Here is a 12,236-nt window from a genome sequence, read left to right on the forward strand (position 1 = left end):
AGCGGCCCCCCATGAAGGTCAAGGGGCGACCTGAGGGGGTAGAGGCCGCGCGGCGCGCTACCATCAATCACTCTAACGCGCCGCCGAGGAGTAATAGAGCGACCGGTTGGCGGTGTATCGCGTCCTGACCCGGCAGGCTCGTTCTGGTCCAGCGGGGTATTCCGGGACACCGGCGGCACCGTCTGGGCGGCCTGACGGGCTCCCGTACCGAGACGGCCGACGTTTCAGAGCCTTCGATTCGCCTCGAAGGCTCCGTCGGCTGGGCGTCCTTGGGGTGAGCCGCGCCGTCTGGTTGTAGTGTTGACCGTGGTAACACCCCTACCTCATTGAAGGGGATCGGACGTCGGGTGTAAGAGTGCAGGGGAGTCGTTTAGTGGGTGGGCCCTAAAATCCTTGGGCCCGCGGTCTGCTCACAACACCATTCAGATCGTTGAGTCTCATATACCCCGCTCGCCCCTTATGCGTGGGGACCTCGTAGGAGGTTAGGCCCCCAAATAAAAAAAATAAAAAAAGGTTTGCCCGACGCTGCCCTTACCGATACGTGATTGGTTCGCCCCTATGATGTCTGAGGATGGTGTCAATAATGTGGTCTCTCCTACCTATGTATGTTATCATTCCAAAATTTTCCCTTTATTTATAACCAAGATTAACTGACACCATTTTTTACATATCGCCCATTTAACCGTCCTCACCATATTGCTTTGCATCTCTCCATTATTTCTATCTTTCTTATCGTTTTCTCTCGCTCACACCTTAACGCTCCGTCTCACAATTTTTTATACATTACGTTCTTGCCCGTCCTACAGATATAATGTAAGATATAATGTAACAGAGACAGCAATATTTTTTTTCCGTTACCTATACGCTGGCTAAGGGACTATTCCAGTTTCGCTGTGGAGAGTTCACGGGGCTCAACTTGAGCGGATTTGCCAACAACACTGGCCCTAGCAAGAGCAGTGCTTCGTAGGATTTACCACCGGATCGAAAACGCGACCCACTGCGCTGATCAGGCGAAAAACTTAGGATGGTCAAGATTGAAATTGAAGTGAAGAAGTCGCTGTCTCGACCTAATAGAGCGTTCAGGTTATCGGCATGAACCTACCATCGCTATACTCACCGCGGCCAGAATCTTCATTTTTATCTTCATCTTGTACAAATGCACTCTGTAGGTTCTTCGGTTTGCTAATGTCGCTCTTTGCACGCGGCAATTCATTGACCAAGCATGAGGTGAATTTCTGAGAGGGGGAAAGGCGAATTCGTTTGTGTGACCAACAGACAGACAATACATAAAATAAACATTATAAATGAACACTGCTTCGATGTTGTCGTGGCCTGCGGGATAAGACGGCCGGTGCGTTCGCATAGAGCGACGCCACCATGCCAAGGTTCGAATCCCGCAGACAGGAACCGATTTGTCTAACGAAATACGCTCTAAAGATATGTTAACGAATGACTTCCACCATGAAACAATAGCATCGTGTAATATTTAGTAATGCTTTAGTATTACTGGTGGTAGAACGAATTGTGAGTCCGCACGGGTAGGCACCACCACCCTGCCTATTTCTGCCGTGAAGCAGTGACGCGTTTCGATTGCATAGGCCGGTAAACATACGGCCCATCGAGTATTTGAGTGGTTACAGAAGTGTATAGACATCCACTTAAATTATAAATGAGAAAGTGTGTTTTTTTTTTTTTTTTTTTTTTTTTATTGCCCTTGTAGGCAGACGAGCATACGGCCCACCTGATGGTGAGTGGTTACCGTCGCCCATGGACTTCAGCAATGCCAGGGGCAGAGCCAAGCCGCTGCCTACCGTTTAATACTCTCCACAAGCCTCGTTTGAAGAAGGACATGTCATAGCGATCGGGAAACACCGTGGAGGGGAGCTCATTCCATAGCCGGATGGTACGTGGCAAAAAAGACCTCTGGAAACGCACTGTGGATGACCGCAGTGGCTCCAGGTAGTATGGATGAACTCTACTCCGGTGGCGGGCGGTGCGATGGTAAAAACGAGATGCCGGTATCATCTCGAACAATTCCTCAGAGCACTCCCCATGGAACATACGGTACAAAATACAGAGGGAACCGAAGTCCCTCCGCAGACCCAGAGGCTCCAAACGATCCGTGAGAATGGGATTATCGACAATCCGAACGGCCCTCCTCTGTATGGAGTCAAATGGAAGAAGCTGGTATTTGGGAGCCCCGGCCCAGAGATGGGAGCAGTACTCCACGCGAGGCCGGACTTGTGCTTTATAAAGCAAAAGCCTTTGTCCAGGCGTGAAGTACCGCTTCGCTCTGTTGAGGACTCCCAGCATTTTGGACGCCAACTTGGCTTTGCCTTCCAAATGACTCCGAAACTGGACATCGCTCGAAATGTCGACCCCAAGTATCCCAATACTCTCGGAAGGTTGCAGGGATACTCCTTGGAATTGCGGCGCCATGACAAAGGGGTCCTTCTTCGCAGTGAACGCGCAAACTTGTGTCTTTAACGGGTTGAATTGAACCAAGTTCAATTCACCCCATTTGGAGACTCGCCCCAGAGAGTTCTCCACTTCAGACACAAGTTTTGATCGTCTCTCTTGCACCACGCTACGAGAGAGACTCTGATGGCCGATATATCGCGCATCCCCCGTGCTGTCATCCGCATAGCAATGCATGCCATCAATAGACAGCATGTCATTGATATACAGGATGAAAAGCGTGGGGGAGAGCACCGAACCTTGTGGAACGCCAGCGTTAATGGTCATGGTATCAGAACAATCACCGTCTACAACGACCGTGATGTTCCGCCCATCCAAAAAGCTAGCGATCCACTTGCAGAGACCCTCGGGGATTCCGTAAGATGGTAACTTCGACAGAAGTGCCCTATGCCAGACCCTGTCGAAGGCCTTCGCGACATCAAGGCTCACAGCAAGAGCCTCACCCTTGCTCTCCAAGGCTTCAGCCCACCTGTGAGTAAAGTATACAAGAAGATCGCCAGCTGAGCGACCGTGACGGAAACCGTACTGTCGGTCACTGATCAGCTGGCGATCCTCCAGATACTTCAGGAGTTGTATATTGATTATTCGCTCCATCACCTTGGAAAGCAAGGAAGTTATCGCGATAGGCCTATAGCTCGATGGGTCCGACCGGTCACCCTTCTTGGGGATAGGGTGGACGTGGGCGGTCTTCCATGAAGACGGAACCCTGTTAGCGCAATAAGAGAGGCGATACAAACGCGTTAGCGCAGGCGTCAGCTCAGGGGCGCACGTTTTCAGAACCACTGCAGGGATGCCGTCTGGCCCACTCGACTTATGGACGTCCAGGAGTCGGAGTTCCCGCCTGACTGCACACTGTGTAAAGCAGATCTCCGGCAGGGAACTATCACACCGGAGGATGTTCGGTGGTGTGGCACCCCCGTCATCCACAGTCGAGTTCGAGGCGAAGAGTTTGACCAGAAGGTCAGCCTTCTCTTTCGCACTATGGGCCAGACTGTCATCGGACTTGCGTAGTGGTGGGAGACTAGACCTGCGAAAGTTACCTTCTGCAGCTTTGGCGAGCGACCAAAAAGCACGGCTCCCAGAGGGATAGCTCTTCAGTCGCTCGCCAATTCTAGTTTGTTTGTTTGTCCTTCATCCACGACGACTGAGATGTTTTTAAGGTGACAGTACTTTTTTTTTATTGCTTAGATGGGTGGCCGAGCTCACAGCCCAACTGGTGTTAAGTGATTACTGGAGCCCATATAAATTTACAATGTAAATGCGCCACCCACCTTGAGATATAAGTTCTCAGGTCTCAGTATAGTTACAACGGCTGCCCCACCCTCAAGCCGAAACGCATTACTGCTTCACGGCAGAAATAGGCGCGGTGATGGTACCTAGCCGTGCGGACTCACATGAGGTCCTACCACCAATAAAACTTCCGAGAACTTTTACATTAATATGTACAATATCATGTGACTGTGATGTCTTTTAACTGAGAACACTGAATATCTTAGAGTCGAGACAACCTTAACGAATAGGGTTGTCGCCACTTACGTTTTTGTCCAAACTTATTATACTGTTTGTCTTCAATTTCTTTGGAGACCTATGTTGGGAATTCCTCTTTGGTACACTCCTGGCGTTTACCAAGGCATCTTGTTGTTGGTGATCAACAGAACTGATCAAATCTTGGTTCACTGTAAATTACAATTATTATTTTTATTCTCTAGATGACTCGCCGCACATTTTTTATTGGTTGCTTAACTCCACGTAATGTGGGATAAGAGGCAGTAAATGATCCTTGACGATGCTTCTTACCTTCGTTTTTGGCTTTATCTTTTAAGTCTGCGCTAGCATTTGGACTTCCAAAACAATCCGCGTTCGACGATATCGCGGTGGGCTTGTTGTTGGAGATTTTCAAACTCGGTGGACTGGATACTTCGGTCTGTAAATATTCGTTTAAATCCTGAAAACATTAATGCCTTATGTTCGTCTTTTGAGGAGACAACATAATGCAGATTGAGATTTCGGTTTCACGCCTCAAGGTGGAGAATGGAGGAGAGTTTTGTAGTTCTAGGGTACCCTGGGCCCTCACAAGTTGCCTCCATTTCACCCTGTCTTGCGCTTGCTCTTTAACATCGCTTTAGACCAGGTTTTCTCCTCATACGCGGTTGCCACTCAAACGCGATTGATGCTGCGTTGACTCCGCTGCACTGTAGTGTTTCCTATCGAACACTATTTGGCGGTGAGAGTATTGTGCACTGATAGGAGCTTGAACCTGCACTAGGGTCGCTAGTCCGTTCGTAGCCTTCGTATAAATTCCTCTGCAATTCCACCGACACTCCCATGACAAATCCATGGATTGCTAAGAAATTCGTTTCTCTCTCGCACTCTTTACGTTGATGAGTATCGATAAAGAATGGGTGATAGAGCTGGTGCCGGTCGCCAAAGAAAAGGGCATCACCTATCACGAGGTGATGACCCGGGCACGTGGTGGTATTAATATAGACGCCCTCGCCGTGGAGGGGGTGGTTTAAGGGTCCGGCAGACTGCCAACGGGGCCCGCCTTCTAGAATGCGTCGGCGCAAATTTCAGCGCCGCAGCCGAAAATTTGGCAGCCCATCTGACGGAAAACCTGCAGGACCCCAAGGTGGTGCCCGTCGCGCGGGCCCTTAAAATGGCAGAGATAAAAATAACGGGCCCGGGCAATTGCAGCACAAAAGAGGAATTCGCCGTGGCCATCGCGATCTCGGGGACTTCCGCGCTACATATACCGGGAGTCGTACGACATGGGCGCGTTGCCCGATCGCACCCCTTCTTAAGGTCCATGTTTAGATAGCCCAGAGAGACTGCACGTAGGCTGGATAGAAGCCCACGTGCTGTCTTCGGTGCTTTGGCACTGGCCACGGCCTCGCCAAGTGCCCCTCTGTTGTGGACCACAGTGACCTTTGTATCCGTTGCGGTCAACCGGGGTACAAGGCTGCCTCCTGTACAACAGCCGCATCGCACTGCGTCTTGTGCAATGCGTCCTTAGGCGTCCTTCGCCTTCCTTAGCCGGGCCGTCTGGTTGTGTAGTGTTGACCGCGGTAAACCCCCTACTTCATCCGGGTTCTGACCTCGGAGGGGATCGAACGCTTGGAAGAAGAGTGCAGGAGTCGCTTAGTAGGTAGGGTCCTGAAAACATCCTTGGGATCGCGGTTCGCAGTCGCGAACTAATCCCACATACCCCGTAGGAGGTACGGTCCCCGACCCAAAAAAGAAAGAGGGCTGAACCTCCTAAGATCCGCGTCTATGGAGCACGCGGGATATGTGGGACTTGATGATCTTCAACTGTTGGGAGCAGACCAAGTGCCCAAGGTTTTTTTTTAGGCCACTACCGTTCCATGCGACTCGCCTTGCACTCTCAAACCCTACATCCGATCTCCGCCCAGAGTCAGAACCCCGTCAGAGAGTACGAGGGGTTCCTGCAGTCAAAACTATAACTTGACTCGCTGCGCCACCTCGAGGACGCCCGACCGACGGGTCTTAGATGCGGTCGTTGACGAAACATCGACGCCGGTCTCCGCGATACGGCGGCCCATCTGACCGAACGGGTGATGCCGCTGATGTTGCGGGATAACCCGCTGGGTCAGAACCAGCTTGCCTACCGTCGACCGAGTTACTCTTTCTCAGTATGTTCGATGACGACAGCGACAACGAAAACGCGGACCACAGCTGCCGGCATGACGTCCCATCCTCCTGATACCAGCGCGCTAGAGTGACGGTAGCATGCGGCGTAACCTCGACCCCCTCAGGTCGCCCCATAACCATCACCGGGAGGAGACTGCCAACTCACGGGGGCCAGAGTTGGACGAACGTCCTCCTCCACCTACAGCTCGGCGGCGGACTCGTAGAAGTCGAGTATCGCCTGCTAGGATTTGTCGCTTAAATTAAATAGCCTTTCTTCCCCTCGATATAGTAATCGGCAAACTTCGTGAGCAAATGACCTTGACTGCGCAGAACCGAATTTTAGATCACTTTGGTGGTGAGGGTGAGGCGCGACGGCAGGGGAAATCGTATCGAGCGTGTTATTGGTAGATCAGTCGAACCCTGCGTCCCGCACTGCGCCCTCATTCCGCTTGCTCCCAAAAGTACGCTTGCGTACAGTGGAAAGTCTATCGTTATTAATCGTTAAGTTATTTGTTATAATTGCTTGTGGACTTTGTTGCCATTGCTATTTGTTGAGTGTTTGTTGATTTTTTATAAAACATACACTATGCCGTGACAAACTGGTGTAGTACTTAAAAGAAAGGGTAGAAAATTTGTGTACGATGTATATTGCTTCATTATAAAACAGGGGAAGAATGATATGGAAAAATTAAAACAGACTTCGGAAGCAACAAAAACATCAGTGAGTACTGTTAGGTGCATTATTAACGAAGCTAAAGGCTCTGGCTTGCTCGCCGTGTTTCGGACTCCGGGTAAGAAAAGATCAGGGAAGAAGAAAGTTACCGGAATGGATAGTTTCGTTCAATCTGTAATAAAAAGATGTAATCATAATAACTACATAACAAGCAGCGAAACTCCATACCGTAGAAAGGCTTCGAAAAATTTAAAGAAGATATAAATTTTAATGGCTCGGAATTAAGCTTACGACGGATTATGAAAGAGCTAGGCTTCAGATGGAAAAAAAGAACAGAAAATAATCGGAAGCTGGTAAATGAAAAAAGTAACATTCGATTACTACGAATCGAATATCTTCAAAAAATAATTAATTATAGACAAAAAAGAAGACCGAATCGACCGAGTTGTAAACTACGCCGATGAGCCCTATGTCGACTCATCACGATGATAGCGACTCGGGTGATGAAAACAGTGATGATGATGATGGTCAAGATTATGATAACGAAAAAAAAATTACAAATACCAGCTTCGCTTCAACTGAACCAAGACCTGGCAACAGCTCTAGTTTTGACTTAATAGAAGGAATATCTATTTTACCCCAAGATTAAATTATTACAATTATTAACCTATATGTTTTGTTGATGTTCTAATAAATATATAAATAAATACATATGTTGATTTTAATAATTTAATAGCATTATGACGCAGAGTAAGTAATGTTTTTGCACGTGAGTGTACCATGCGCAAACTTACCCCCACTACGTCGACAAATGCTCAAGAAGTTTGCCGGTTATTATATCATTAATGTGTTTTCTGTTTTTTTGTACACTACCCACTCGATTGTGTTGTGTTAACTATGGAAACCCTGCTTAGTTTTTGTTTAACGATCTTTACAACATAATGTAATTCTAGTTTGTCAAAAAAATATGAACGAATGATTGAGTGAATGACGAAATATCAACATGTAAACTCACATCATCCTCGAAGGCAGTTTCAATATCTCCGTTACGTCCACTAAATTTATCGGGGACGCTATTTTTCTTTTCTTTCCATCCCATTTTTTCTGCAGAGTCATCAGCGTAATCCGCGTCTATTACACAATCGTCCGAGATTTGTATATCTGTAAATATTTTGTTACAATTAAGACCCTGCGGGTCATACTCCTTTGGTTGGGAGTGGTGGCTGAGAGTTTTCCACAGCCCTAGGTTGAGGCTGAGGCATGTCGGGGAGAGGCTCGGAGGACTGAACTGGATCCTTGATTGGATCCTCTATCTCGGACGTTTCCATAAATTTAACTGATTGAGTCACAGTTACGATTTTTTATATAGCTTCTTTTTCTTTTTCCTCTCGTGTCGACCTTTTCTTTTCTTTAGCCTTTATTTTTCTTTTGTAAGTTGTTTTTCACCAATAATGGTGTTGTTATTCCGAAGGGCTGAACGGGGCTTCTTGTCGGAGGCGATTAGTTTGCCGCTGCCATCAAGGTGGACGCTGCAGGATTGGCCTCTACCGTGATGATTTGGTCGATACTTAAAAAGGGAGTCGGGACTAGGGAAACCTTACCCTTACCCTTACTCCGACATGAACAAGGAGAGGGCTTGCACTATTGCTATACTCACCGCGGCCAGAATTTTCATTTTTATCGTCATCTTGTACAAATGCTCTCTGTAGGTTCTTCCGTTTTTTAATGCGTCTCTTTACACAAGGCAAATCACCGATGAAGTATGTGGTGAATTTCTGAGAGGGGAAGGAGGAATTCGTTTATGTGATCAACATACAGGCAACACATAAAATGAACATTATAAACGAACAGTGCTTCGATGTTGTCGTGGCCTGCGGGATAAGACGGCCGGTGCGTTCGTATAGAGCGACGCGGCTGTGCCAAGGTTCGAATCCCGCAGACAGTAACCGATTTGTCTCACGAAATACGCTCTTCAGATATGTTCACGAATGACTTCCACCATGAAGGAATAGCATCGTATAATATTTAGTAATAGCGTAATTACTGGTGGTAGAACGTCTTGTGAGTCCTCATGGGTAGGCTCCACCGCCCTGCCTATTTCTGCCGAGAAGCAGTAACGCGTTTCAGTTTGAAGGGCGGGGCAGCCGATGTACTGTAGAGCTGAGACTTAGAACTCACGTCTCAACTTGGGTGGCGACATTTACGTTGCTACTGGCTGTTCAACAGCGTCAGTGTAAGTTCCCGTGAGAATTAGATGCTTTTTCGGGATACGGCTCATGTCACTCTCCTAATACTGTCACTTTATAAACATCTTAGTCTGATGTCGTTGGTTCGTTTCAACGTGAAAGGACAAACAAACAAACACACTTTCTCATTTATAATTTAAGTGGATGTCTATATACTTCTGTAACCACTCAAACCGATGGGCCGTACGTTTACCGGCCTATGCAATATATATAAAAACTTCGAGAACTTTTACACTATTATGTACAATGTCATGTGACTGTGATGTCTTGTATCTGAGAATAATGACTTTCTGAGCGTCGAGACAACTTTAACGAATAGGGTTGTCACCACTTACATTTTTGTCCAAATTTATTTTACTGTTTGTCTTCAATTTCTTTGGAGACCTATGTTGGGAATTCCTCTTTGGCACACTCCTGGCGTTTACCACGGCATCTTGTTGTTGGTGATCAACAGAACTGATCAAATCTTGGTTCACTGTAAATTACAATTATTATTTTTATTCTCTAGATGACACGCTGCACCTTTTTTATCGGTTGCTTGACTCCACGTAATGTGGGATAAGAGGCAGTGAATGATCCTTGACGATGCTTCTTACCTTCGTTTTTGGATTTATCTTTCAAATCTACGCTAACATTTGGACTTCCAGAACAATCCGCGTTCGACGATATCGCGGTGGGCTTGTTGTTGGTGATTTTTGAACGCGGTGGACTGGATACTTCGGTCTGCAAATATTCATTTAAATCCTGAAAACATTAATGCCTTATGTTCGTCTTTTGAGGAGACAACATAATGCAGATTGAGATTTCGGTTTCACGTCTCAAGTTGGAGAATGGAGGAGAGTCGTTGTAGTCCTAGGGTACCCTGCTGGTACACAGGGCCCTCACAAATTGCCTCCATTTCACCCTGTCTTGCGCTTACTCTTGCTCGTGTTGTGTTAATTATGGAAACCTGTTTAGTTTTTGTGTCACTATCTTTGACACACCATAATGTAATTCTAGTTTGTGAAAAAAATATGAACGAATGATTGAGTGAATGACTAAATAAAATATCAACATGTAAACTCACGTCATCCTCGAAGGCGGTTTCGATATCTTCCTTGGACCCACTAAATCCATTTTTTTCTACAAAGTCATCTGCGAAGTCCGCATCTACACAATCGTCCGAGATTTGAATATCTACAAATATTTCGTTACAATTAAAAGCCAACACGATTTCGAGCTAGAAACGGCTCGTACTCACGAGTGCTCACGGACGCTCATTAAGAGACGTGAGGTAGACGACTCAATTCTGATGCATACCAGTGTCTAAGGACCCTTCAAGCTGCAAGCGGTAACTGTTTAGGGGCAGGAGGCAGTCGCCAGACACGACCGCGCTCCTTCACAGTACGGTTACGAGCTGGAGCTCAGAATACATAACAAGATCTTCGTCTATATATCGATTAAAACTCAATTTAGTTATCACGACAATTGAGGGTAGTCACTTCAGTCGCAATTCGCTCGCTACTCATCAAGGTGAGACTGGTGATTAATGTTGGTTTGGTGAGGAGCATATCGTCATCAGGCTGCATCTTTCCACTGCTGGATGTAGGCCTCTCCGATAGTCTGCCTTCAGCATCTAAGCTCTTCCCGCATATCAGGGCTAGTCATCGGTTCACAGGGCAGGGGGTTCTCGGCCGATGGCGATCAGGTGGCGCGCCGCCTCTACATGGGGGTAGTGCGGTCGATGGCACTCTACGGCGCACCCGTATGGTGCCTCACCTTCCGGCTTACTCAGATGCTTACCGGCCACAGATGTTTCGGTCGGTACTTGCATAAAATAGCCAGAAGGCAACCTACGGCGCAGTGCCACCATTGCGCAGACCGCGACGAGGATGACACAGCGGAACACACATTGGCGCGTTGCTCTGGATTCGACGAGCAACGCGCCGCCCTCGTCGCGGTCATAGGAGAGGACCTCTCGCTGCCGTGCGTCGTGGCTACGATGCTCAGCAGCGACGCGTCCGGGAAGGCGATGCTCGACTTCTGCGAGTCCAACATCTCGCAGAAGGAGGCGGCGGAGCGAGAGAAGGGGAAGCTCTTCCCTTTCCGCATTGATCCGTCGCCGTCGAGCCGGGGGCCGGAGGCGGGAATACGCCCGTACGTTCCGGCCCCTGTAGGTAGCGGTAGGTAGGTAGGCGGTACGCGCCGCCGAGGAGTAATAGAGCGACCGGTTGGCGGTGTATCGCGTCCTGACCCGGCAGGCTCGTTCTGGTCCAGCGGGGTATTCCGGGACACCGGCGGCACCGTCTGGGCGGCCTGACGGGCTCCCGTACCGAGACGGCCGACGTTTCAGAGCCTTCGATTCGCCTCGAAGGCTCCGTCGGCTGGGCGTCCTTGGGGTGAGCCGCGCCGTCTGGTTGTAGTGTTGACCGTGGTAACACCCCTACCTCATTGAAGGGGATCGGACGTCGGGTGTAAGAGTGCAGGGGAGTCGTTTAGTGGGTGGGCCCTAAAATCCTTGGGCCCGCGGTCTGCTCACAACACCATTCAGATCGTTGAGTCTCATATACCCCGCTCGCCCCTTATGCGTGGTGACCTCGTAGGAGGTTAGGCCCCCAAATAAAAAAAATAAAAAAAGGTTTGCCCGACGCTGCCCTTACCGATACGTGATTGGTTCGCCCCTATCATGTCTGAGGATGGTGTCAATAATGTGGTCTCTCCTACCTATGTATGTTATCATTCCAAAATTTTCCCTTTATTTATAACCAAGAATTAACTGACACCATTTTTTACATATCGCCCATTTAACCGTCCTCACCATATTGCTTTGCATCTCTCCATTATTTCTCTCTTTCTTATCGTTTTCTCTCGCTCACACCTTAACGCTCCGTCCCACGATTTTTTATACATTACGTTCTTGCCCGTCCTACAGATATAATGTCGCGGTTTTAGATAATCGTGAGATGACGAAAACTTATGTGGTTTCCGATGTCAGGTTTCAGTGTCTTCTCTCTTTCTCTTTCTTTACGTGCGTCACATAACAGAGATAGCAATGTTTTTTTTCCGTTACCTATTCGCTGGCTAAGGGACTATTCTAGTTTCGCTGTGGAGAATTCACTGGGCTCCACTTGAGCGGATTTGCTAACAACACTGGCCCTAGCAAGAGCAGTGTTTCGTAGAATTTACCACCGGATCGAAAACGCGACCCACTG

At 48.1% G+C, this 12,236-nt stretch overlaps 1 protein-coding gene and 1 pseudogene across 50 annotated transcripts in view; both read right to left on the reverse strand.

The window, feature by feature from the left end:
• The window catches only part of LOC114246679 (uncharacterized), an 85,909-nt gene that overhangs the window by 56,853 nt on the left and 16,820 nt on the right, over window positions 1-12,236 (reverse strand). For 23 of the 50 annotated variants that reach the window (XM_089731325.1, XM_089731328.1, XM_089731323.1 and 20 more), the window contains 8 exons: window positions 10,112-10,221; window positions 9,642-9,789; window positions 9,381-9,520; window positions 8,457-8,574; window positions 7,815-7,960; window positions 4,276-4,423; window positions 4,015-4,154; window positions 1,103-1,235 (listed from right to left, as the gene is read on the reverse strand). In XM_089731325.1, coding sequence (XP_089587451.1) covers window positions 1,103-1,235; window positions 4,015-4,154; window positions 4,276-4,423; window positions 7,815-7,960; window positions 8,457-8,574; window positions 9,381-9,520; window positions 9,642-9,789; window positions 10,112-10,221 — 1,083 coding nt within the window. The remainder of the gene's footprint in view (window positions 1-1,102; window positions 1,236-4,014; window positions 4,155-4,275; window positions 4,424-7,814; window positions 7,961-8,456; window positions 8,575-9,380; window positions 9,521-9,641; window positions 9,790-10,111; window positions 10,222-12,236) is intronic. The other 27 variants (XM_089731313.1, XM_089731309.1, XM_089731302.1 and 24 more) reach the window with 10 other exon arrangements.
• LOC149501892 (uncharacterized) lies at window positions 10,777-11,712 on the reverse strand (annotated as a pseudogene).

The sequence above is a fragment of the Bombyx mandarina genome, chromosome 11 (assembly GCF_030267445.1).
Source record: "Bombyx mandarina strain Sakado chromosome 11, ASM3026744v2".
NCBI classification, from domain to species: Eukaryota; Metazoa; Arthropoda; class Insecta; order Lepidoptera; family Bombycidae; genus Bombyx; species Bombyx mandarina.